Source organism: Perissodus microlepis, chromosome 12, assembly GCF_051167445.1.
Source record: "Perissodus microlepis isolate ML-2025 ecotype Zambia chromosome 12, ASM5116744v1, whole genome shotgun sequence".
Taxonomy (NCBI): domain Eukaryota; kingdom Metazoa; phylum Chordata; class Actinopteri; order Cichliformes; family Cichlidae; genus Perissodus; species Perissodus microlepis.
The window spans coordinates 18,173,528-18,200,076 of record NC_140472.1 but is presented as its reverse complement, the minus strand read 5'-3'; the positions used below and the strand labels follow the sequence as shown (position 1 = coordinate 18,200,076).

General features: G+C 40.1%; 3 protein-coding genes across 3 annotated transcripts; all 3 read left to right on the top strand.

Moving 5' to 3' along the window:
- The first annotated feature begins 1,122 nt into the window (after window positions 1-1,122).
- Window positions 1,123-10,681, top strand: rbm19 (RNA binding motif protein 19). The gene is made up of 24 exons (XM_084945277.1): window positions 1,123-1,267; window positions 1,355-1,537; window positions 1,618-1,731; window positions 1,965-2,006; window positions 2,393-2,621; window positions 2,804-3,039; window positions 3,135-3,194; window positions 3,291-3,369; window positions 4,764-4,835; window positions 5,047-5,256; window positions 5,328-5,458; window positions 5,559-5,683; window positions 5,765-5,861; window positions 7,107-7,217; window positions 7,310-7,510; window positions 7,599-7,665; window positions 7,779-7,945; window positions 8,026-8,086; window positions 8,729-8,808; window positions 8,903-8,958; window positions 9,124-9,240; window positions 9,338-9,443; window positions 10,166-10,286; window positions 10,382-10,681. Exons 1-24 carry the CDS (start codon window positions 1,232-1,234, stop codon window positions 10,462-10,464), a joined length of 2,784 nt encoding a protein of 927 aa, XP_084801403.1. The 5' UTR covers window positions 1,123-1,231; the 3' UTR covers window positions 10,465-10,681.
- A 107-nt stretch (window positions 10,682-10,788) lies between these two features.
- Window positions 10,789-17,673, top strand: plbd2 (phospholipase B domain containing 2). The gene is made up of 12 exons (XM_084945280.1): window positions 10,789-11,041; window positions 13,007-13,100; window positions 13,184-13,342; window positions 13,437-13,537; window positions 13,629-13,843; window positions 14,248-14,342; window positions 14,455-14,615; window positions 14,793-14,888; window positions 15,010-15,081; window positions 15,180-15,332; window positions 15,465-15,627; window positions 15,769-17,673. The coding sequence occupies exons 1-12, from the start codon at window positions 10,821-10,823 to the stop codon at window positions 15,937-15,939; spliced, it is 1,701 nt and encodes a 566-aa protein (XP_084801406.1). The 5' UTR covers window positions 10,789-10,820; the 3' UTR covers window positions 15,940-17,673.
- A 4,297-nt stretch (window positions 17,674-21,970) lies between these two features.
- LOC146376115 (transmembrane protein 248) lies at window positions 21,971-25,975 on the top strand. The gene is made up of 8 exons (XM_084945282.1): window positions 21,971-22,072; window positions 22,582-22,661; window positions 23,427-23,619; window positions 24,212-24,473; window positions 24,562-24,661; window positions 24,781-24,922; window positions 25,012-25,152; window positions 25,245-25,975. The coding sequence occupies exons 3-8, from the start codon at window positions 23,458-23,460 to the stop codon at window positions 25,263-25,265; spliced, it is 828 nt and encodes a 275-aa protein (XP_084801408.1). The 5' UTR covers window positions 21,971-22,072; window positions 22,582-22,661; window positions 23,427-23,457; the 3' UTR covers window positions 25,266-25,975.
- Window positions 25,976-26,549: the final 574 nt, after the last annotated feature.

The window sequence follows — 26,549 nt, the reverse complement described above, 5'->3', positions numbered from 1 at the left end:
ACTCATGTTAGTGCTGATTCTCATTCCTACAGATACCTTAAACCCAGAACCAAGAACAACAGCTCCTTTTCCTTTTTCTTTGTTCCAGCTGTCATAACATCTTCATTAGAAGTGTAAAAGTAAAATATAATCAAAGCTTATAATGCAAAAAAAACCACCTGAAAAAACCACTGAGTTTCTTGAAGTTGAAGGAAATATAATGTGTGCGAAGAGCATGACAATTCAGCCCCAAAGATCCAACCAGCTCCAGCTGCTTAGCAATCCAACTAACTCCTGATTTAGATGATACGCTTCGCTTAGCAGAAAAATGTAGGCAGCCAAGTTTTTTTTTCTTTTGTTTTAAACAATAAGCTACTGATTTTAAACAGCAAGCCGTCATCTCAGCAGGAAGCAAAGACCATACACAGCCAGATTAACCTGCAAGGCATGTGTAAGCTGCAGGCCCTCGTTGAACCTCCCTTCTTTCTGTTCTCCACACATTCTCCACCCTGCCGCCTTTAAGCCAGCTTCAAATACAGTTAATAGACTGTGTTTGGAGCTTAAGGTAGTTTTTCTAGCTGCAGGAACACCACAGTTGGGCTGCAGTATGCATGACTGCAACTCACAGTACAATGTAAGAAAGAGCAACATACAAACATAAAGAAATGGTTTGCAAGCTTCATAACATCAAGAAACACAATGAAGACTTGCAAGTAAGGCTTGATGAAGCTCTGGAAAAAAATAAAGAGATCCTCCAAGAGAAAGAACAGCAGGACATCAAGCCTTAAGCCTTAAGGTTTTGCAAAAGCAACAACAACAGAAAACACATGAAGACCTGCAGTGTACACTTCAAAGCCAGCGACCAATGACTGTTTTCTACAGTCATTGGTCGCGCTACACCTTTCAGTCACAATTTATTCGTTTTCCAGATGTTAACTTGTCATATTTTAATAATACCTGAACATCTGTTATAGTTACATGTTTTCATATCATATATAACATCAGTTTTTTTTTATGTGTTTTTGATATGATTATTAGAACACCCAGTTAAATATTGTTTGATTATATACGCAGTAACCATTCCCGACCACAGGGTGGCGTTTATTCACTGATACGGTTACTATCGGCCGAAGAAGAAGAAGCCCCTCCCACTCAAGATGGCGAGCTAGAGGTTCTTGTCCACGCTGTTTTTGTTGACAAGTTATATAAAGCCGTTTTACGCGTTAACAGTGGAATTACACCTTCTGCCGTGATGTCGAGACTCATCGTTAAAAACCTCCCTAATGGGGTAAGTAAACAGCCCGCTCGCATGTAAACACAAAGCGAGAGCAGCCTTTAATTTGAGCCCAGCTAAATTTCACTGTTCTCTGTGCAGATGAAGGAGGACAGGTTCAGGTCGATGTTTGCTGCCTTTGGCACTTTGACAGACTGCTCTCTGAAATTTACCAAAGACGGCAAGTTCCGTAAGTTCGGCTTTGTGGGTTTTAAATCCGAGGAGGATGCAAACAAGGCCCTGAAGCATTTCAATAAGAGCTTCGTGGACACATCCAGAGTGACGGTATGGCCTCAGCCGCACACAGTCTGTGCCTCGAGAGGGAACACGCGCATGCTTGATGGTTTACCTGTCCTTTATTCTAGGTGGAGATGTGTAAGGCGTTTGGAGACCCCAGTAAGGCAAGAGCCTGGAGTAAACACACTCAGAGCTCAGGGCAGGGCAAACCCTCTGCTCCCGCCGACACTGATGGCAAAAAGGTAGGAAACACCTGTGGACGGGAAATAACAGTATTTCTAAACTAATGCTCTGTAATTACAGAGGTCGTACTTGTATATAAAACTTACCATATATCTTTATAATTCATTCTTCCCTCTGTATATCATCATTTTTTTGCTGCCTTACCAGAGATTAATATAAGTAGGATTTCATAGAATTTGTGTTTTTAATACAATAGTGTGTGTGTGTGTGTGTGTGTGTGTTTGAATTTTAGAAGAAGAAGCAGAAAAAGGAATCCAGCAGTCTTCTGGGAGATGTAAGTAAATTATAAACTTTAAAATCTATCTGCTCTTAAATTGAGATGTTGGTCGGGAGATGGGTGCAAGCTTTGGGAAAAATGCTCAGACCTGCTCATCTGGCACCAACAGCCATGTCATGTTCAAAATCACTTAAATCACCGTTCCTCTTTATTAAGATGCTCAGTCTGACGTTCAGCAGGTTATGGTTAGGATTACCAGTACACTGACCAGTGCCTCACTGATTTGCTGATTAGATATGTGGGTAAATTAGCAGTTGAACAGGTGTACCCAATGAAGTGGCCTGTGAGAGTACAATTTTTTTTTTTTTTTTTTTTGCCTACCTCATCAGTTTTTGTATGATGTAACACTTAATATTTGGACATCGGCTTATATCTCATTTCAGCTGGAAGAGGAAGCAGAATTCAAGGAGTTTCTGTCAGTGCATCAGAATCGAAGCCAAGCTCCGACCTGGGCAAACGACACTGCACAGGAAGCACCCGATCCCGACAAGAAGAAGACGACTCAAAGCAAGAAGAAACCTGCTTCAGATGATTACCTCAACTTTGACTCAGACCAGTCAGAAGAAGACAAAGAGGATGAGGAAGAAGAAAATGATGAGAGTGAGGATGAAGGTTGGTAGTGGTTGTGTTTTAATTTTGGGGTTACATCAACATCAAATACTGAAATTTATATCAGAGAAATATTGTACACACACACACACACAATCACAGAAAATCAGATTAAACTATATTAGAAAATATTCATCCAGGTTCAGTGAATTATTGTTAATTGTTTGCTATGCTGTTGATTCCAGATGCCACTAAAGAAGCACTGAAGTCTGGCTTATCAGATATGGACTACCTGCGGTCAAAGGTGGCACAAACAGCAGACACGGAGGAGGAGGAGGAAGAAGAGGATGATGATGGTCCTTTACAGCACACAGACAGTGACTACGAGAGTGGAGACAGGGAAAACATCTCAAAGGTCAAGTCTTCAGTGACCTCTGAGGAAAAGGACCAGAGCAAAGTGAAGAAACCTGCCAAGCAGGAGGTGACTCTTCTGTCAGAAGCTGTTTTAAATTTTTACATTCAGTCATTGTTACTAGTTTGTAGCGATTCACGCCAACCCCTGTGTATTTACTACAGACGGAGGCAACAACAGAGTTCACAGTGAAGCTGAGAGGAGTCCCGTTCAATGTTAAAGAGGTGAGCGAACAAGAAACTTCTCAGTGTCGGCACTGAAATCTTCACTATATCACTCTGAATCTGTGACGCTAACATTTTTTCCTGTAACACCACTAGAAACAAATTAGAGAATTTATGACTCCACTGAAGCCTGCAGCAGTCCGGATTGGGAAGAACGAAAGCGGAAATAGAACAGGTGTGATAGTAAAAGTATTTAAAGTTTCTCATTTTGCAGCAGTCACCCACATACGCTGTATTCAGTGGCTTGAGAAAATATAATTGCCCATGTCATGATTTCTTTTTTTTTTTTTTGTATATTTGTCACATTTGCATGTTTCGAATCATCAAATTCATTTTAATATTAGCTAAAGAGAATCCAAATAAATACAAAATGCAGTTTTTAAATAATTATTTGTTTTTTTTAAGGGAAAGAGCCCGTACAAACCTTCCTGGTCCTAAGTGAAATTGTTATTCTCCCCTTTTGAACCATGAATTATTCACCTTTTTTAAAAAGCTGATAGCAGTCACACACAGACCTGATTACTGAATCTAAAGAAAGAGATTAAAAAAACACGGACATCGATCAGTCTGCAAGTTACCAAGCCATTTCTAATACTGTGGGACTCCAGTGAACCCCAGTGAGAGCCATTATCCTCAAATGGAGAAAACATGCAACAGTGAGAAACTTCCTGGGAGTGGCCGGCCTTCCTAAATGACTTCCAAGAGCACACTGATTAGTCATCCAGGAGGTCACAAAAGAGCCTAGAACAACAGCTACAGAACTGCAGGCCTGACTTGTCTCAGTTAAGGTCAAAGTTCATGATTCAACACTAAGAAAATGGCATACATAGTAGAGTCCAAGGAGAAAACCACTGCTGACCAAAAAGAACACAAAGGCTCGTCTGAAATCTGCCAAAATATTTCTTGATGATCCCCAAGACCTTTGGGAACATATTCTGTGACGACACAAAAGCTGAACTTTGTGGAAGGTTTGAGTCTCGTTACATCTAACATAAAACTAACACAGCATTCTATAAAGAGAACATCATACCAATGATCAAACACGGTGGTGGTAGTGTGATGGTCTAGAGCGTCTTTGCTGCTTCAGGACAACCTGCTGTAGTTGACAGAGCCATGAATTCTCCACTCTACCAGAAAATCCTAAAGGAGAACATCTGGCCAACAGTTCATGCCCTGAAGCTCCAGTGGACTTGGATTATGCAGCAGGACAATGATCCAAAACACACTGGTCTACCTCTAAATGGCTCAAAAAAAAGTGTGACTGAGTTTGAGTGATATGAAAGACTCGTGTCAGATATCACAAATGCCTGATTGCAGTTCTTGCTGCCAATGGTGGCACAAACGGTTATTAGGTTTGGGGGACATTCAGGTAGGTTTGAATAACCTTTTCCCACTTTTGTGTATTTGCTTATCTTTCTGCAAAATTTTACATATTTTGATGATCTCGAGTGTGACAAATATGCAAAAACAATAATTCAGGATGAGGGCAATTACTTTTTCACAGCACTACAGGTCTGTATGAACTGTATACAGGCAGATGCATCTTAACAGTGTGCTGTTGTTTTTTAGGTTACGTATACGTGGACTTGCACTCTGAGGAAGAGGTGGAAAAGGCCTTGAAGAAAAACAAGGATTATATAGGTGAAATTATTAGGACTTATTTCTGTTCATAGTATTTGGCTGTGTTACTATGAATGAGATGTTACAGGGTGTAAAAACTCTGCACAAAATATGAGCGAAAACATTTGAAGCCACCATTCAGTTGGGGAAACAACGGCACAAAGACATTTATAGATGTATTTCTCATTCTCTGCTAGCTTATGAAGCCTAGACTTTGTCCTTGTGTTTTCAGGAGGGCGTTACATTGAAGTGTTTCGCGTGGATGCTTTAGCGGGAAAGAACAAAAGAGACGGAAAAGAGAAAGAAACTGACAGAAACTTTAGCAGGAAGCTCAAGGAGGACGAGGAGGAGGAAGATGTTTCAGAGTCAGGCCGACTCTTCATCAGAAACCTTCCTTACACCTGCACAGAGGAGGACATCAAAGATCTGTTTAGCAAACACGGTGAGATTACACGTCTGTAGAAAGAAATGCGCTCTTGTCCCAAGTGTTTCATGGTTATAAAATCTCTGCAGGTCCTTTATCTGATGTGCTGTTCCCAATTGACACGCTAACCAAGAGACCTAAAGGGTTTGCCTTTGTAACCTACATGATACCAGAGAACGCCGTGACAGCGCTCGCTCAGTTGGACGGACACATTTTTCAGGTGTTTATGTCAGAACTTCTTCATCACTCTACACCTCATGGCTGGATTTAAAGTGCAGTTCGTTAAATTCAGCTGTTTGAAAACTTTCTTACACCTCTAGGGCAGAATGCTTCACCTGCTTCCCTCCACTGTGAAGAAAGAAAAGAGTGACTCTGATGCTGGCGGTCCTGGCTCCTCATCTTACAAACGGCAAAAAGATGCTAAAACTAAAGCTTTAAGTTCCAGGTAATCGGGATCAAAGTGACCGTCTGTTTTTCATGCTGATATTTTTTTAAGCTTACACTTGAATTTTCGGTTTCTTTCTAGTTCACACAACTGGAACACCTTGTTTCTGGGTACAAGTGCAGTGGCAGATGCTATTGCTGAAAAATACAACACCACCAAAAGCCAAGTCCTGGACCACGTGAGTGACTTTACATCTAGTTCACCTGCATTTACGCTCCTGTCTGCCTCTTTTCCTCCTCCTTTTTTTTTTTTTTACTTGAACAATTTATTACAATTTTTAACAAATTATAAAAATATAATACAAGAGAAGAAATAATAATAATATATAAGGGAAAAGGGAGTTCAGCACGACTAATTATTAAATGCCTCTTTCAACCTTATATTACATTTACTTGGTAACCACAAAGTTATTTAAACTGCAGACGGCCACCTAATAAACGGGTCCCATTTAAGAACGTGTTCATGAATTTTTATTAGTCTCACAGGCAGCCAGCTGTGTCATCATTGTTATCCATTCTCTATAAGGAGGTAACAAGAGTCAGGAAATCCAACTTTCTTTAAAGGAACAGAAGCCAGAGTCTTGAAATTCAGTTGCTGAACCTAAGATAAACAGTTTTACAGAGATTTGAAATATTTTCTCTTAGAGAAAAGGTTAACCTCTTGAATATTATTCCATCAAACTTTGAGTCCTGCAGAAGTTCAATGTACATGGAGAATTAAAGACCCTTGTAACCCCACCCCTGCAGGAAAAGCTAGCTGGCAGTAGATTTCACAGACAAGACACAGACAAGACCACTCGGTTGAGCAAAGGGTCTCACTTTTTTTTTTTAGTAGCTGTTAGATTGAACTACCTGTAGGGTAGGTAAGAGTACATCCAAACCATTTAGACAGACCACTTTTTACCTCCAGAATTGACTGTATGGTTATTTATAAATATCTGTTAATTGACTAAAACTTTGAAAAATGTTTGACTGGATACCAAATACGTGAAAAACAGAAGTAATTCCAGCTCTCTGACATATACCTGGTTAACTGATTTGTTTATGATTAGTTTATTATTCCATAGAGATTTCATAAGGATTTGAAAAAGTCCCAACAACCTGCTCTGTGTAATGTATAGCATACTGACCTAGTGTTGGTGATAATAGGATGTTCTTTTTGGGATTATGGATTTGTCCCACACAGTCTATACCGCAGCAATAGCCCACTGCTCAGGTCAGTTTCTCGCTGAAACCAACTTTGTTTATTATGACTTTTATAGTTTGGTAACCACATTTTCAAATGCTTTAGGCTAATGGCACAGTAATAACATCATCTCAATCTAAAAAAAAAAAAAAAAAATCCTCTTTTTACAGACTTGTGTTTTTCATTTCCTCTTTATTTATTTATTGCATGTATCTACGGTCCTTGCTCTCCCCTGCAGGAGTCAAAGGGAAGTGTTGCAGTGAGGATGGCTTTGGGGGAAACACAAATTGTCCAGGAGACGCGGCAGTTTCTGCTGGATAACAGTGTCAGCCTGGATTCCTTCAGTCAGGTATGCTTGATGTACTTCTCAGTGCTCTTGATCCAAATGCGTGAATGAAAATTTGAATGAAAAGTCCACGGCTTGCGTCCCTTCGTCTACAGGCAGCAGCAGCAAGGAGTAACACAGTGATCCTGGTGAAGAACCTTCCAGCTGGAGTGCAGGCGTCAGAGCTTGAGGAGCTCTTCTCACCTTATGGTTCTTTGGGCCGCGTGCTGCTGCCACCTTCAGGACTCACTGCAATCGTTGAGTTTCTGGAGCCGACTGAAGCGAAACGAGCCTTCACAAGAATGGCTTACAGTAAGGTGTGTGCAACGTTTCACCTGCATATAGTATGTTTTGACTGCTGGATACTGAAGACTTATTATTGGATCAAATTCATTCCTAATCCAGTTCCATCATGTCCCGCTGTATTTGGAGTGGGCGCCTGTCGGGGTGTTTGTGGCCAAACCAGAACCAGGTAAACTCTCTCAAAACACAGCCAGGCAGTCTCTTTAAGAGAGAGCAGTATTTTCCAGACTTGAAGGGTATGATATGTATAATCAGAATCCACCATTGCTCTGTTTAACTAAGTATTAGAGAAGAAGGCAGCCGAGAAAGAGGAGAAGAAGAAAGAAAATGAGGAAGAAGAAGAAGAAGATGATGATGATGATGAAGAGGAAGAGGAGGAAGCTCTTCCAGGTTCTACGCTTTTCATTAAGAATCTTAATTTCAACACGACAGAGGAGAAACTATTGGAGGTAGGTACATTAATAAATACTATTATTATTAACTTTTTAATCACTGGCTGATGGTCATGGTTTTTATTTGTTCATTTCAGACATTCTCCAAATGTGGCAAAGTCAAATCCTGCACGATATCCAAGAAAAAAGATAAAACAGGTACTGAGAAGGGTTTCAAATATTTCCTTTCAGAACAAGTGCCGGCATGTGCTTACTAACTGATAATACAAATGGAGTGCTCACTATTCAACCACAAATTATGTTTTGGTTAAGAAAAGTATTTTTGTAGACTCAGTGGTAAGTTATGCTGCTGTAAGATTGTTCAGCGTAACCACTTTGTTGATGGGTCAGTGATGGTCTGGTGAGGCAGATCCATGGAGGGAGGCACAGATCACTGCCATAGGTAACATTATGAAATGCTTGGACCTGCTGTCAGACCCTACACCGGTGCAGGGGGTCCTGGGTTCCTCCTGGTGCACGATAATGACCAACCTCATGTGGCAATAGTATGCAGGCAGTTCCTGGAGAATGAAGGAATTGATATCATTGATGGCCCCCATGCTTGCCTGAATGAAATCCAATAGAAAATCTCTGGGACACTTTTCAGTCCATCTGAAGATGACAGGTTGCACCTTAGACTTTCCAGGAGCTCAGTGATGCCCTGGTCCAGATCTGGGAGGACGAGACTTCAGAACCATCTGAAGTTTAATCACAGACAAGCACACTGTTAATATTGTGCTAAACATCTTCTGCTTTTCTCTGCGTAATCACTGTTCTCGTGCTTATTGTTCTGTCTTCTAGGCAAACTGTTGTCAATGGGTTACGGTTTTGTCCAGTATCAGACGGCAGAAGCAGCTCAGAAGGCCCTGAGGCAGCTACAGGTACCATCCCCACCTCCTCAGCAACACTCTCGCAGCTTTTCTCCACAAGCAGGTTTTTGGCTAATGTCTCCTCTCTCCTTAAACCCTCCTTCAGCACTGTAAGGTGGATGATCACCAGTTAGAGCTGAAGGTTTCAGAGAGAGCCACAAGGTCAGATGTGAATCAGAAAGGTTTTCTTTTTCCCCGCTTATGTCTATTTACTTACAAGAATATGCTCCTAAACATTTCAGCTGACATGTTTATGGTTAGAATTTGTGGTAGCATGAAGACAGCGCTCGTCTTGTCACCACTCATTCATTTTTTTCTCATGTGCAGGACAGCTGTGGTGACACGGAAGAAGAAACAAGCTGACAAGAAGCAGACGGGATCCAAGATCCTTGTGCGCAATGTTCCTTTCCAAGCATCTGTCAGGGAAATCAGGGAGCTTTTCTGGTAACACGTACACAGCTATCGTTTTTTTATTATTATTTACGCTGTTGGAAGAGCTAAATTAATACTCACATTTCCTCCTTGTATTTCATCTTCTCAGTACATTTGGGGAGCTAAAGACTGTCCGTCTTCCAAAGAAAGCGGCTGGTTCAGGAAGTCATCGAGGTTTTGGCTTTGTTGATTTCCTCACCAAACAAGATGCTAAGGTTTGTGTGTGATTCATGAAACGAAGAAAATATACATTTCATCAGCTACTCAGAATATTATAGCATGTAGATTTGTAGGTCTCATCATTTGGCTACATGTCTGTCGGTCTGTGGGTGTCTCCATCGCCAAATGTATTTTATTATTTAACATTGAAGGGCAACAATAGAGGAAATGATCCAAGGTCTGTGACTTACAGTACTTTCAACAGCATATAAAGGACTTTTTTTTAAATACTCAAGGTGGGATATTTTAATGTGCTTTAAAAATATTAAAATAGATTTTTGTCTCACAGATTTTCTGCTAATAGGAAGTTTAGAAACAATTTCAAGACGGAAGCTGACATATCCAAGAGAGATAATATCATTTCAATTTCAAAAATCTAATTTTATGACCACAGTTTGAACAAATTTAATCAAAAGAAGTAATCGAAAGAGTGTTTTGAGAAGAGCAGCCATCTGAATATTAGCACCCACCGTGCTTTCAACCATTTTCACCAACATTCAGGGATAAGCATGTATTTAACTCATTTCTGGTTTTCATTACCAATTATTGGCCTTAAAACTGATCTTGTAGCATATTGTTAAAAAGGAGATCCAGCCAACATTTTTAAGCATCAGTCTTAGCTCAAGTGACTCAAATTAGTAAAGTGTGGCAATATTTATTTTAGAGGGATTTTGGCTGTCACACTGATTAGCAGTTGTGTTCCTCTGGTTCTATGTAGAAAGCGTTTGCCGCGCTATGCCACAGCACCCATCTGTACGGGAGACGTCTTGTGCTGGAGTGGGCTGACGCAGAGGAAACTGTGGAGGCATTGAGGCGAAAAACAGCTGAACATTTTCATGGTAAATCCACCAAATCCTTGTTAACAGGACACAATTAAATAAAAAGTAGGTTTGCCGTTTATTCATTTTTTTGTTTTTGTTTTATTCCTCCTCAGTCACTGCCAAAAAGCAGCGAAAAGCAGAGGTTATGGAAGGAATTTTGGAGACAATGGAAACTGAAGGTGGTGTGGAAGACTGACGTCTGCAGCCTCCGCACAAATCCTGACCCCAACGCTCTGTGTAAAATGGACTGAATAAAGCATGGACCCGAATATCTGCAGAAGTTTTTCATTAATTTAAAAGCCGGTCCAGTTTTCTCTGGATTAACTAGTATTTTGTACAGAATGAAATGTCCAAGAGATCTGATGTATCTGACGACTGGTTTTTATATATGTATAAAAGCTGCGTACATGTTACTTTTTTTGTCTCATGTCTCGTTTGTGACAGTGACTGAACTTATGATGCGGGATGTCGGGCGGTGTCTTTTATTTTGAAAGTCCCGGCGGTAGTCAGGTGACTTGGCCCATCGAAGTCACATGATTTGTTCATGTAAACATGGCGTGCAGGTGGAACGGAGCTGACCGTGTTAGAAGTTTTACAGAGGTTTTAGATCTTTTAAAGATGTTTTTGCTTTTGTTTTGTTTGTTTGCGGCCGTTCGAGCAGAAATACGAACGGCTGTGATCGACAAGCAAACCGGACAGCTATCTGTCATAGAGGGATATCAGGAGGATTTTGTGGCTTGGGCGAATTTCACTGATGATATTGAAAAGTCAGGGTGAGTGTTTAGAGACTGTTCTTGGTCTAAAATGTAAAATATTTGCCTCTAAAGGCTCGGTTTGTCTGTGCGGTTTGTGCTTGAAATAGGTCGTTGGTGAATGGTCAAGCTGGGTCAGTGCTGCAGTTTCTTACAGAAAGTAAGGAAAAGCGTGTTGCAGCGTTGACTCCTGTTATTGTTTCAATTATTCGGTTAATCGTTTAATGCAAGGGTGAAGAACTCAAGGTCCTGTGTCCTGCATGTTTTAGATATCACCTTGGGTCAGCACGCCTGAATCAAATGATTAGTTCATTACCAGGCCTCTGGAGAACCTCAAGACATGTTGAGTAGGTCATTTAGCCATTTAAATCATCGGTGTTGGCTAAAGGACACGTCTAAAACCTGCAGGACACGGCACTTGAGGCCTGGAGTTCCCCACCACTGGTTTAGTGTATAATTTGCAGTTCCACACACAGTGTTTTACTAGTTTTACAGCCAAACCGATCCAGATTCTCTCAGGCTAGTTCAAGAATTTAAGAAAAATTGAGAAATTATACATATTAAAATATTTGAGTTCATAAAGAACGTAAACAATCATCCCCTATGAAGCTGTAACAGAATGGTGTTCGGCAGTGTCAATGGTCTAAATTGTTTTCCTTGTTTTTTCGTAAATGTTGACTCGTTGAGCAACATTTAATCCTTGTGGTTTTGTTTTGAGGAACCCAAATTAGCAGAAGTGGAACACATGACACACTGAGAAACCTTCTGGAGGTCTTTAAAAGTTTTTCTTTGGACATTGGCTGGGTTTTTGTTTGTTCGGTTGTTTGTTTGTTTGTTCTGTTTGGGAGGGGAGATAATATTTTGTATCTTTAGGCACTTTGTTACTAGCAGCCTGTTACAAGAACACATCATTTGCACCCATTTCTTTAGTTGCAAAAAAAAAAATAGAAAAGATAATACAGCTTCCATAGTGTGTGGCCCGTGGAAACTATGAAAAGTGAGGAAACTGGCAGGCCATAAAGAAATCTGTCTTCTCTGTAAAGAAAAGGGTGAGCCACTGAGGTATCCCAGATTACACAAGAAGTGGACTGAAGATCAGTGACAACAGGTCTGATGGAGTGATAAATTGAATTTTGAAACTTCTGGTTCAAATAGCACCATGTATGCAGGAGGTCAGGAGAGAGGTAGAACCAGTATCTATAGCCTTCTGTAAAACATGGTGGACGCCCTGTCGTTTTTTTTGTTTTTTTTAGCTGCGTTTTAGCCAGTGGTGCTGGAGATCTTGTTAAAATTGATCAATCGGAATCAGAATATTTTATTAATCCCAGAGTGGTCACAGTTGCTCCAAGACAGTAAGAACAGTAATCAACGAAATGAAATAATATAATAGATTAAATAACAATAACATGAATAATAATGATAATAGCAATAAGTAATAATACATATAAATGCAATCTCTTACAAAGTTACAAAATATAACAAAATAGCTCTGTATGTAGAACAGTGCATTCACATTTTAATCCACCGTATAATAGTATCTGGAAAGCATGTGATTGACAGCAGCTTCATTTTTCAGCTTGACAATGATCCCAAACACACTGCCAATGCCATAAAGTCATACCTGGATAGAAAAACAATCAGTATTGAAGTATTAATAGTATTAAGCCTGGAGAAGTATTCCTGAACCTACTTAAAGAAATTACACAAAAGTTAGTTTAAGAAAGTTCAGACTGTGCTGGCAAATTAAGATGGTCATACCAAAACTTGACTTTCAGTCTGATTAGATTTACACAGACTTTGCTTTTGACTTGTATGCATAACCTTGCTTGCACATAATTCAGTAGAGCACTGCACCACCTATTTTCCTAGCAAAATGTAAACAAATGGGGGGTGGCTCAAGGTTTTTGCACAGTGCTGTAAACTTCATAAATCTATTTTTTTTTTTTTTCTGGAGATCGTTTTACATTTTTATGCTCTCTCTTTCAGCTGGTCTTTCTTGGAGGTGACTACCAGCAGTCGGTACAACGACAGCATCCAGGCTTACGCTGCAGGTGCAGTTGAGGCTGCAGTAACGTCTCCGGTCAGTCTAACCCTCATTTGGTCAGACGTTAAAATATTTTTGGTTTAATTATTCTAATGACTAGGTATGCTGGTGTTTTTTAGCTGATCTATAAACACTGGATGAACACTCTAATGGGTTACTGCGAACCCTTGATGTATGAATCTGCCTACTGCGAGCGCCTTAAGTCTTTCATCATAACCAACATGCAGTGGATTCAGGACCAAATAGAGAATAATCCAAACTCACCCTACTGGTACCAGGTACAATGAGCAGGACTGAAAAAAAAATCCCTTACATGACAAGCTTTTTTTAAAGGCCAGAAATCAGACTTTGTGCTATCTGTTTCTTCATCAGGTGCGTCTGACATTGCTGCAGCTCAAAGGTTTGGAGGACAGCTACAATGATCAGCTGTCTTTGCCAATAGGGTCATTCTCTCTCAACCCATTTGGCTTCCTGTAAGTAGTTATCTCCTTTTCTGTATCATTCAAACATGTTTTACCCTCTTTTGCTGAGATTTTAAACTTTCACTTGCTGTTGCCCAAACAGACTTTTCCAAATGGGCGGAGACCTTGAGGACCTGGAATCGGCTCTGAATAAATCCAGTCAAACCCGACCCATTGGCTCTGGCTCCTGCTCTGCACTGATTAAGCTTCTGCCTAACAATAAGGAACTGCTGGTGTCACATGACACCTGGAACACCTACCAGGCCATGCTGCGCATAATGAAGAAATACATTTTTGCCTTTAAAGTTTCTCCTCTAGGTAATTAATTGACGCAAGTGTGCCTCCTGATTGATGATAAGATACATTGAGATTGATCAGGAGAGACGAGATTAGAAATGAGCACATCAGAGGGACAGATCAGGTTGAGTGACAACAAAGTTAGAGAGGCAAAGGTTAGATGATTTGGACATTGATTTTTCCAGTTTAGCTGTTGCTGTTTCTAGATACCCGCTCACTCTACTTTTCAGATTTACAATACAAAAACAATGGTCCCAATTTTTTTATATAATGGCAAAACAATTAGATATGTCCTTAAATGCTTGACTTTTTAATTCTTTAATGCACGTTTAAAACCCCAAAAGTACCCTAGCACCATTTTTGATGTAATTATTTTAGGGACTAGTTGATAGTGTGACTTCAGCACGTGCTCTCATGTTTTTCAGACAACTATGTTCTTCCTGGAAGAACTCAGGCGTTCTCATCCTACCCTGGATCCATCTTCTCTGGGGATGACTTTTACATCCTAAGCAGCAGCTTGGTAAGATCTCTTTATACTTGACATTATATAACAGAATATGATTTTTTTTAAAAAGGGAAAGCTGAGATTATCTTACTGCTTTTATTTTTTTTCTTTCTTTTTCTGTCTGTAGGTTACTTTGGAAACCACCATTGGCAACAGCAACCCTGCTCTCTGGAAATATGTTCAGCCCACTGGAACAGTCATGGAGTGGCTGAGGAACATTGTTGCAAATCGACTCGCTGCTACTGGCAAGGACTGGGCAGAAATCTTCACGAAGTACAACAGTGGAACGTGAGTTAGTTTTAATCATCAAAAAGAAACTGTTTGATCTGCTGACAAGGCTCCAGACTGTTCTGCTTTTTAGCTTGTGTCGATAATCCTCACTGAAGACCAGATTATGTAACATTTTGTTTTGTCCGTGTTGTGCGTATTAGTGAAAAGAAGGCCACTTTTAACTTTGCTTTGCAGTTACAACAACCAGTGGATGATTGTCAACTACAACCTCTTCACTCCAGGGAAGACTGACATCACAGAAGGGCTCTTTGTCGTGTTGGAGCAGATTCCGTAAGTCACAGCACCCGAACTTGGATCAAAATAGATCATTTATTCAATGTTTCTATTGACAATATGTAACCCTATCAGATCTGACCTTAAAACAAGCATTTTATTTTTTCCAATGCTGCAGAGGACTCACCATTTACGCTGATAAGACTCAGGAACTGCTGAAGAAAGGATACTGGGCTAGTTACAACATACCGTAAGTATTTGGTGTGCAAACATTAAGGTAAATGTTAATCTGTACTTTAGATTATGCATGTCTTTTCTTTTGTCCATACTTCCAAATTCTTTCTGAAGGTACTATGTGGAAATATTTAATAAGAGTGGCTGCAATGAGTTGGTTGAGAAGTTTGGCCCGTGGTTCTCTCTGGACCAGAATCCTCGGGCTCAGATTTTCCGGAGAAACCAGACAGATGTTACAGATGTGGACTCGATGGTCCGCCTGATGAGGTACAGTCTGTGTGTTGCACATGTTTGGAGATTTGTATTCCCAGAACAAACAATCTCTAATAGATGTTGTAGTTTTTGAAAGTTAGGGGGAAAGAGGTATCTTAATTTATGAGATACACTGTTCCTCCTCAGGTATAATAACTTTAAGGAAGATCCCCTCTCAAAGTGTGACGGCTGTGATCCACCTGAGAACGGAGAGAATGCGATCTCAGCGCGGTCAGACCTGAACCCAGCTAATGGAACATATCCATTTGGTGCCTTAAAGCAGAGACCACACGGAGGAACAGACATGAAGGTTTTCATTTTCACATCTCCCTTTGCCCTAACCCTTTTACCTATCATGCACCCTGAAGATTTTTTTTGGTTTGCCGTAAGTAAAAATTAGTTTAAAAGAGATGTTCACTGAGTTTGAGCCATTGTGTGTGATTCTTTGCAGCTGACCTCCTACGAGATGTTTCGAGAGTACGGCATGGTGGCAGTGAGTGGTCCAACCTGGGACCAAGTGCCACCCTTCCAGTGGAGCGCTTCCCCCTACAAAGACCTGCTACACATGGGTCAGCCTGATGTATGGCGTTTCAAGCCTATAAAAGTCACCTGGACTCCTTAACTGGCATCAGTAGTTCCAGCTCTATGATGTTTGACAAAGGGAAATGGCAGAAAAACAGTCATCACTGCTTCTCACAGAAATCTTTAAGTGGTACAGAGATTAATAATGTACCTCTATTTGAATAAGAAGACAGAAAATTAGATTTATTTTTTTTTGCATTTCTCTTTCTCATGCAAAATATGTAAAAATCATTATAATAAACCCAATAAATATGCACCTTTCTGTGGAGAAATCACCAAGTATTATTACTTACATTTATGCTGATGAACATTTTCTGTAACAGTTGTTGCAAATGTTTTAATCCTGGGATAAATCATTTTTGAGTTATTCAGTATTTTCTGAAGTTTAGATTTTTTGTAAATAACTTTTTAAATAAACAACAGAGCGATCACTTCTTTTTAAAAGGCGCGTGTGTGTGTGTGTGTGTGTGTGTGTGTGTGTGTGTGTGTGTGAAATAAAACAGGAAAAAATGGTCAAAGAGAATCAGGAGCTCAAAGTAAAGCTTGATGAAGCTCTGGAAAAAATAAAGAGACCCTCCAAGAGAAAGAACAGCAGGACATCGAGCCGAGAGACATGCAGTGCAAACTCCAAGGCATGGAGGAAAAATACAGAGCGCTGCAGATGAAGCACAATAAAACACTGCACAAAAATCAACAGTTTCTTCAAGAGAACAAGCAGCACGACACAAAACGGAAAGAAATGGACTCGAAGCTTAAAGACATGGAGGGAAAAGGCAGTGTGCTGCAAATAAGGCTCGATAAAACACTGCAGAGAAATAAAGAGTTTGTTCACGAGAAAGAACAGCAGGACACAAAAGAGGAAGAAATGGTATGCAAACTTGAAGACATGGAGGAAAAATACAAAATGCTCCAAACAACTCTGAATGAAACACTGCTCCAAAATCAGCAGTTGCTTCAAGAGAAGAAGCTTCAGGACATACAACAGTTCACCCAATGCTTTCACTCACTGTATCCACAAAGTGGCTAATTATGAATACCCAATAACACTTCAATGAGTTACCACTATGTCAGTAGCTGGTTCTCTGACCCAGCACTTCGAGTTTATTCCTCTTTCTTTTCTTAGGTATATTGAAGGTATGTTAAGTTCTTGTTGTGGCTGTTATTAGTTTGGATCTGAGTTTCCTTGTATATTATTATTCATTGTTTATGGTTAAGTCCATCTAGTTATAGTCTTTTGTTTATTTAGATTCCTTTGTGTCATCACCTCTGTTAAGTCTCCCTTGTTGGTTAGTGTGTCTAACCTGTCTTGTTTCATGTCTGTGTGGTTCATGTTGTCAAGTTGTGTCATGTCTGCGTCCTGTCATGTTTCCTTTTTATTTTGAAAGTCTTGTTTCCATATTCTATGTGCTTAGTTTAGACTTCCCTGTGGCATCAATGTTCATCTAGTTGGCTGTTTCCTCACGTTTTCACTTCCCTGATCACCTCCTGTGTGTATTTAGTCTTTGTGTTTCCTTTCAGTCTTCGTCAGATTGTCGGTGTTACCACACTTCACGTGAAGGTTTTCATGATTTTTGTTTGGGGCATGTTCACGTTTCTGGTTCATGTTTTTTAGTGTCATAGTTCCTCTCATGTCCCAGTGCAAAGTCATGTTCATAGTCTTTCCTAGTGTTTCCAGTTTTGGTTCTATTTTAGTTTTCACCACAGCCCATGTTGCCTTGATTGTGTTTTCTTGCAATCAGCCATAATAAAGGCTCGTCTTCTGTTTAACATTCAAGTCAAGTTCTGCATCCCTTTGTGTCTGCGTTTGGGTCCACGATTCACGCTTCTTTTTTCCCCCCAGAGCTTTATTAAGCAACAGTATACAGAGAATATATACAAATTAGAATATAATTAACATATGCCAGGGGGTGTAATATAAACAATTACATACATTCAAATAATTTGTAATTAGTACAAATAATAATTGTTTTTATAGCCTTTTTATTAAGTGATCCACTAATCAATTTCATGTAAGACAGAGTATCATTATAGTAGTGTTTAAAATTAGGCTTTTGGCTACTGTATTTGCATTTGTGGAAATAAAATTTAGCTAAGGTAACTAACAACTTTATTATAAAGTATACATCTTTTTTGCCTTCAAAAGAAACAAAATACAACATTTTCCAATTTCAGAGTAAAGTCCTTGTAGAGCTGTCCAGTAATGAATTTACTGAAGTCTTTCCAAGACGTTCTAGCATGTGAACAGATCCAGAAGAGGTGCTGCACAGTCTCAGGTTGGCTTCCACAAAATCCACAGTTCAGATTTATGTCCCTTTTGAACTTTGTCATATAATGATTAGCAGGATAATATTTATGAAGTATTTTGAATGAAACTTCTTTTACTTTATTGGGTACAAGATGCTTATTAGGAATTGTCCATACTCTTTTCCAAGTAATGTCACTGACAAAGGACTTCCAATAAGAAATCACGTAGGGAACAAACAGAGATTCTCTCTGGAACAAAGCACAAAGATTCTTATTACCTTTACTATGGTTTGTAGACAGACTCTTCCTATGTGTTAATCCACAGGATTGGGGAGAGAAACAGGTGATATACAAGGTTGAACTTCTTTAAATAGCATTATAATACCCATAGGTATCAAATCAAACAACATGGCATATTAGTGCAATACGTATGGGGTGTAAAGTTGTGTTCATATATAAGAGACCATGCAAACAGAACTCCAAATTCACACTTCACACAGTCTGCTCCCACAGACCGTGACACAATACAACTCCAGCAGAATGAATTTGATTCAACATTTGGCAGAAGCTGCCTCAGACTTTCTGCTGAAACAAATTTGGTATTGCTACCACTGAATATTCTGGATATATTAACACTTTGAGACTCTAAAATGTTAGGTTAATACACACATGAGGTAATTAGGAAGATGCAGCACAGATGGGCAAAAAGAGCCACAGGTGAACTAAAGCTGTCTCAATTAACACTAGAATTACTGAGCCTTTTTTTTCCTGGTGCAAGTCCCTACTACTAGATTTACTAGCCCTGCGCAAATTTGCGTAAATTCCCCTGAACCTAACACCTCCTAGCACCCCGCTGAGATTTTCACAGGCCTTCAGCTACATTGTTCTCCTGCTTTTGTCGTGCAAACACACCCTCCCCCAACCAGGAGAGATTCAGGTCTTTCCTTACCTGCAAAGCTACTTTCATTCCTTACCTGCAGCCTACAATATACCATGGTAGTTTGTATGTGCAATATTTCTCATATGCAATATTAGTTCTTGTCAATCCTTGTCACTACATTGCATGCCTGTCCATAAACATATATACACAGAGTTGTACATATATTTATACAGCCACACCTTACATAATATGCATAAAGTCTAGGTATACACACACACACCAATATTTTTCAATACACGTGTCCATATTTATGTTTCCAGATTGTTTGTATAGTGCACTTTCTATACTGTACTCTTTGTACAGTTTTTATTTTTGCTGCTTTTGTCTTGCACTGTCCACTTTTCTGCAATGACAATGCAGATTTTCCACTTGTGGGACTAATAAATGCAGATTTGCTGCGTGTGTGTGTGTGTGTGTTTGTGCAACATTGGCATTTGTTTACTCAGACCCAAGGCAGGCCAAACCTCTGTGTTACAACCTTCAGAAATTCCTGCCATATCGATACAAAAGACACATTCACAATATATGGGTACACAAGTCTGTTTTATTTCAAAGTGTTTCAAAATTTACAGCGTTTGCAGATCCAGTGTCCATCATCCCTGCATTTGGCACAGGTGAATTTCTGACATGTTGCACAGGTAAACCTGCTGCGATTCCTGTTGCAGCTCTCTTGCACCTGGCACTGCGTTGTCTTTAGAGTCCCTGGCACGGCAGCCGCAGCAGCCTGCCTCTGTGCTAATATTTCCTTGTGCTGCATGAATCGGCAACGAAGTTCCTGAGCTAGAAGACTCAGAAACAATCTTCTTTTGCCTGTCCACCCTGTACATGCCTTGTACAAAATGTAGGAATTCACCGCCGCCAGGTCCAGCATATTGTAGAAAACCGCTACTGGCCACCTGTGTGTTGCTGCTCTTACGGAATACATCCGCGCAAGTTGAGGAAGTTCACGCCGGACTTTATTCACTGTACCCAGTAACGTTGTTTTGCGCTGCAGCAGTCCGTGCGACAGTGACAGTGAAGTAAAGAAATTGTCCATTGTGACATTTCTCCCATCATCCAAAAACGGCTCCATCAGTTTCATGACCACGTTCTCTGCCAGCCTCTCTCCCTTCTGACGACTGGGGTCTTTTCCCAAGTCAGGAGATGCACTGCAGACATATTTGGTGTCCAAGTCCGTGGCTATCCAGAACTTGATCCCAAATTTGTCTGGCTTGGTTGCAATATACTGTGTGAATGGACAACGAACCTTGGTAGGGAACAGCTGTTCATCTATGGTCATGTGTTCTCCTGGAGTGAAACTCTTAGCACAGTTCTCGTTGAAGTGTGTCCAGATGTCGGAGATCACCGCAAATTTGTCTGTTTTCACCCGTTCTGCCCGCGTGTCCTTGTCATCAAATCGAAGGTGTTGCATAATTGAAATGAATCTATCTCGGGGCATTGTCTCTTTGATTACTGGCACCAGAAATCTTTCTGACCAGCAATCCACAATGGCACCAACGGGACACATGATTGCTCTTACAAACAGGATTGAAATGAATGCCATCAGTTCATGAACTGACAAATTCCAGTCTGGCTCTGTTCTGCGGGCTTGATGGACAGTACACTTCTTGATGGTCTGCAGCATTCCCACGTCTAACAGGCAAAGGAAGCTTTGGAGCACACTTGTAATCTTACGCTGTCGGAAGATAAACAAATAGAGTACCTCACTCTAAATGGGTTTATATAAATATCATATGTAATATGGCAATGACAAACCTTAGCAGACTCTGTGGGTCCAGCTTGCGCAGTGAAGCACGAGCGATTTGCTACTGCACTGGGCATTCCAATGTCCTCCTCTACCCACACAGTGCCGTCTTTTGCCGTGTGGCTCCGGCTGGGCTTCCCAGTACCACGGGGCCTCTTCCTTGGAGGCATGTCGGGTTCTTGTTCCGTCTCCTTTTCAGATTCTTCTGAGGAGGTATCAGTGGCCTGCTGGACAAATGAAACCTCTCCTCCATCAGAGTCTGCTTCGTCCATTTCCTGAAGCAAGGCCAAAGCCTGTTGCGTGGAGAGGTTCTTCCTGCGTGGCAGTAATACGGAGGCCATCCTGATGCGCGTTCTCAGAAATGCGAAGAAGAAATGATTCTCCTGCCTGGTCGGTCTGCTTTTGTGCACAGCACTGTGCTGTAGTAATGCAATGCCACTCCTACACATACACAGTCACAGGCCGATTACGTCATAGCAACGCGACGAAGGCTGCTCCAAATGCGTGTGTGAGAGTGAGTGAGTGAGTGTTATATTATTTAAAAGCCAGGCACTTTCTTATTGTTTCAGTAACTTAGCTTTATTTGATCTCTAACTCATCAAATAAAATTATGAAAAAATGCCAGCGGAATAGTGACAAAGATGTCCGCAAACTCTAGACTATCCATGTTAATCTTGCTGTGTAAATAAAAGAAAACACCTGTTTGGGTGAATTACGCAGATGCCTTAAAAATGTTTTTACTTGAAACATTCAAAACCCTATTAACAATCAGAATAAATTAATTGTATCTTTCTCTGCCCCCCCGCCCTCAAAAAAGTTTCTTATAACTATGCTTCCTGTAAACACTTTATTTCGATAACCCGAACTCTGAGAAGTGGCAAACTCGCTAAGCTAAATGTGAATATGTAAATAACACCACATGCACATTAATAAACATTTAGTGCCAGTGTTATCCTGCCTTCCAATGCTCAAAATAAGAATAAAGATAACAATAATGATATCTGCTGTTGCTGTGTCCTTGCTTTTCCCCCGTTTAAAAAAACAATTCAACCCATTTAAAGTCATGTGATCTGGTCCTTGTTGTCGTCATAGCAGTGTATTGTCGTAAAGTGACAGCGGTGTCGTGTCACTATTTAACTGCTGAACTTCCTTCTTAAATGTCGAACTTTTGTTTACTTGTCTTTAAGAAACTATTCCGGTGTATTTTACCAAGCGCGGAGACGTGAACAAGCATACGAGCTCGAGGTATGACGTTATATTTCAGAAAGCTAGCTAGTTAGCGTCATAAGAGCGGTAATCTTTGCCAGTAGAGCTGGTTGTTAGACTAGTTGTACGTCTCCTGTTGCGTAGAGTATTGATTTAATGTAATTACTACATAGATGTCTTCTTTTTTTTTTATAAGTAAGCGTTTAACTGTCTACAGTCACGTGACAGAGAGTACGTGCTTTCAGCTTTGCTCGAACTAAATGTGGTTATGTTGAAAACGAGGTCCGCTCGAGAAAAGACATGCCGAATATCCTGTTTTGTTAAGCAGTAGCTATATAGTATTTCCACAATAAAAGTTACAGATTTTCTACAGCTTAATGCTCACCATGAACATAACTAGGTGATCCATGCAAAGATTTTTCATTAGAAAAGTTTAACTGCTTCATACGCGATGTCTCCATGTATGTGCAATACAGAGCATGTGTGTTCATGCCAAAGTTGTTGTGTATATATTTATGATTATATCTATTTATGTACACTATCTGTAGCACTGCACTACAGGGTGCCTGTATGTTGGACGAAGATTGGCTTTCTGTTCCCAACAAGGAAGATTACATTTAGATGTTAGGTGAGTGGAGATAAACTTTCTGGTCTCCCAGTGCCAAAGTCTGAACAGAGATTATTCTGGAGAGTAAAGGTCAAACAGCCAAGAGGGCAACACTGGCTAAAATGTGGGACATAGGCACCCACCTCTGCTAAAAGCATTTTGGAGTGGGTTTGAACAGACTTCTTTCTCCTTTTATGACTTCCAATCTGCCTCATATTACTCTGACCCGAGCATCCTCCTCTGTCACACCCCTGCCCCTGCATGTATATATGAATCCATGAATTGTCCCTGTGGTCACTCTCAGTAACTCTGCCCCCTACAATTCTGACTTTTTGTTAGTGGCACTGTCTCCAAACCACAGTTATAGCATTTCTCATTAGCATCTTGTAAACCTTCTCTTTCTGCTCTTGCTGCTATCCTACTGTTACAAATCACCCCTAAAACTTGTCTCCATCCTGCCGTCTCTATGTGCTCTCTTCTTCACCTCTCTTATGCAATGTTTGTTGCTTAGAATGGTTGACCCCATCTATTTACACAGGTCCACCTTCACTACCCCTGCTCCTTGCAGCTTCACTTTCACTCCACCTGTCTACTTCTCATTCACACACATACTCTCTCTTCTTCTACTGACTTTCATTCCTTTGCATACTTCTACTTCTCCAGGCTCTCTTCCATTTGTTTCCTACTGAAATTGTCTTCCTCTATGAAGAACAGATGTATTGAACTTGCCTAATAATAATGAAAAGGTACATTAAGTTATGTGAAAATTTTCTCTTCTGTTTACAGCTCGCCACATCTCTGCTGTTTGTGGAGCCTGATGATGGGTTTCTGGCAGCCGCTGACTAATCTTAGAGATTATGTGTCACAGAATCCTCCAGGGACTACATTTTTCCTGTGTTTGCTAACTCTGGCTATTTCATTCATCTGCCTTAGTTTTTACAGCAACACTCACACTCTGCCTAACCCTGACATAACAAAGGTGAGGAGTGATTTAAACTATAGCAATTTTGGGTTTTTGCTCTTTTCTGTTATCTATATATTAAAGTAGTGGATGCACAATAAACATGGCTGAAGTTTCAAATATTTACGTGCAATCAACCTGTGTCAAAACCTAGGTTGCAGACTGCTCTAAGCTCTCTGTATCAATTTTTTTTCTACTCTTGGTTCTTTTTGAGGCTCAAATATTCTATACAGAGGAGCAATTAATCAGATTAATCAGAAGAAATGTACCTTAAAGATAGGGGAGTTAAAATGACTGGGTTCAGATTGAGAATGAATCAAGGCCTGATGTCAGACAAATATGAATTTTTTTTTTTTTTTTTTTTAGAGCAGTGACTCATGCAAGGAAACTTTTTAGATCAGTCCAAAGATAACAATATGGAGCTGGGAATGAGTATAGTAGGTTTCCTTAGTAAACTGAGCTAATTTTCCTCCATGCCTTCTCTAAATAGATAATTGGTGCTGGTGTGCATAGGAAATATGATGCTGTACAGGCTGTGACTGAATATACCCACACATTCTGTGCCCTGATTGTATCTGTGTGTAATTTGTGCACTTTACTATTCTCATAGGACTGGAACCGTGTGTTGTCCTCCTTATCAACATTCCACCTATGTGTGAAAGCAAATGAGCTTAATTCCTCAGTCCAATCACCTCTTATCAAGCAGGAAGAGGACAGAAAGACCCCAGTTAACTCAGCAAAGAGTCCTTCTTCTGTCACCCATTTACATCTCAAGGTTCCTCTTGCTCTTGTGACTTCCAGCTCTCCGAGTGTCTCGCTGAGAGATCTCAGTCTACATACAACCTTGAGAGCCAGTCAGCTGCTTATTGGAGGTTAGTTTTGCCATGGAGCGCTATGGGTGTGATATTATGTGAAAGTTTTTATCACCTTACATTCTGATTGTAATTTTTTACTCCCCAGGCAATGAAAATGTTAATTTGACACTAGAGTTTCTATCTGACAATGGTAGCTACACCTGCCTCACTATAAGTGCCCCAAGTGACCTCCTGCCAACAAGTGTGTAAGTTTATCATGTTCTGTAAAGAACATGTTTCTTAACTTAATTACAGTGTAACTACGACTTTTCCTCAGTGACCTAAAAAGTCAGAAAACTCATAAATGTTATGTACTTTAATAAAGTCGTCCTCCAGAGTGCCCTGAGTCAGAGAAAAATATTTCATCCCTCTTTGTGGAGGCAAGTAACCAGCTGCCTACAGCATCACCAACCTGCTACAGTCTGAACTTCAAGGATGATACCACTCTTACAGTCATGTTAACACAGGTACGGTGTGTTGCACTTGAACAGCATAGCTGATTTAGCCACAATTCAGAGATTTGTTTTGTACCCTCATTTATTTCCTACTTCTAAAGGAGGAACAGAGTGTGGCAGTGCAACATCTGTTGGAATTCAGTGTGTGTCTCCTTGGAGTTTGTTTGATGCTCTGTATAGCTGCTTGTCAACCACATGCACTAAAACGCCGCAACCAATGGAATGGACTGAACCAACAAAGTGTAAGTCGTGATTGTTCGGTTTTTAGAACCTTTTTACTGAGAAATCCATACAGATTATTTAACCTAACTTTGCTACTTTACTTTATTTACAGGAACCCTTAATAGACAGCTGAGCGATTAAATCAGTTGATGGTTGGAAAGAGAGGGCTACGCCTAACTACAGCCTACAGAAGAAGCTGGTTTGTTGTTGGAGTACTACTAACTGTGAAAATATTTGTATAATGCTGCTTTGGAGAAAGCTCTCCTAAATTCATATTTGGGACTAAAGTCAGGGTACAGCAACCTCTCTTGGAACAGTTTGAACCCATTTATCTGTCTCTCACAAGTTTTGCTACATTACGAATGTGCAATATGTAAAATCATTTTGAGAAACATGGCCATGGTAGAAAATGAGTTATAATTTATTATTTATGATGTGCTTTTCAAAATAAAAGACAAAAATGTTATGATAAGGCGGTGATGAAGACATTGTTCAAGACTGAAGAAAATGGATGAAATGTGGGTTAAAATTGCTATTATATTTGCCTTATATTTGTTTAATAACAAAGTATTAACAGATCATTGGGCACTGTAAAGAGTGTGTGTGTAGAAATTAGCAGTGCTATGAACTGTTTTTCTACAGGATTTTACGCTTCTCAGCAACAAATGACTGCAGTCATGCTGTTTCAAACATGTTTCTTTGCTGTAGAAGGAATAGCTTTACTTGGGCTGTTTTGTTGACTAATGTGATTCATTTGTCAGTGTCAAACACAGGTATTACAGTAAGCACTGTATTGTACTGTAACTGTAATGTCAATAAAGGCTAAAGCCAAGCTAAGGGGAATGTGAAGGTGAGTGACATCAGTTTTTAGTGACATTTAAAACTTCAAATACATTTTGCTTGTGCAATTATTTTTAAGCATCATTTAAATATCTTTCTATCCACCTGAAGGTTTTGGATTTACCACCACCAAGGTTTAATTTTAGGTTTATGTGAGTGCCATATTTCTCTCTGATATAAGGCCTCTTGAAACAGAAATCGAAGAGGAAATTATTTTTTTCTTTAATTTCATTCAATGTTTCCTTAAGTGTCTGAAAGAAAGGACGTATAAGGATTTTGTAAAATTAGTAATTCAATTGTGACAGACTGGAGCCCTGTGACAGACTGGCGACCTGTCCAGGGTGTACCCCGCCTCTCGCCCTATGACAGCTGGGATAGGCTCCAGTACCCCCCGCGACCCTGAAAAGGATAAGCGGAAGCGAATGGATGGATGGATGGATGGATAGTAATTCAATATTGTACATGTCTGTAGAAGAATTATTATCAAATAATCATAATAATGTTTCATCAGCATTTCAACTGCTGTAGCTAAAATAAAATAAAAATTAGGGTTAAGGTGAATTGTCAGTGTGTTTTT

Excerpts from the sequence above, each read along its gene's own strand:
- LOC146376115 (XM_084945282.1), top strand. The coding sequence starts at position 23,458 with ATGATGGGTTTCTGGCAGCCGCTGACTAATCTTAGAGATTATGTGTCA. Across the intron at positions 23,620-24,211 it reads CTAACCCTGACATAACAAAG|GACTGGAACCGTGTGTTGTC; the intron begins GTGAGGAGTGAT and ends CTATTCTCATAG. Across the intron at positions 24,923-25,011 it reads TTACAGTCATGTTAACACAG|GAGGAACAGAGTGTGGCAGT; the intron begins GTACGGTGTGTT and ends CTACTTCTAAAG.
- plbd2 (XM_084945280.1), top strand. The coding sequence starts at position 10,821 with ATGGCGTGCAGGTGGAACGGAGCTGACCGTGTTAGAAGTTTTACAGAG. Across the intron at positions 15,333-15,464 it reads TCGATGGTCCGCCTGATGAG|GTATAATAACTTTAAGGAAG; the intron begins GTACAGTCTGTG and ends GTTCCTCCTCAG. Across the intron at positions 15,628-15,768 it reads ACGGAGGAACAGACATGAAG|CTGACCTCCTACGAGATGTT; the intron begins GTTTTCATTTTC and ends GATTCTTTGCAG.
- rbm19 (XM_084945277.1), top strand. The coding sequence starts at position 1,232 with ATGTCGAGACTCATCGTTAAAAACCTCCCTAATGGG. Across the intron at positions 5,684-5,764 it reads ACTAAAGCTTTAAGTTCCAG|TTCACACAACTGGAACACCT; the intron begins GTAATCGGGATC and ends GTTTCTTTCTAG. Across the intron at positions 5,862-7,106 it reads AAAGCCAAGTCCTGGACCAC|GAGTCAAAGGGAAGTGTTGC; the intron begins GTGAGTGACTTT and ends TCTCCCCTGCAG.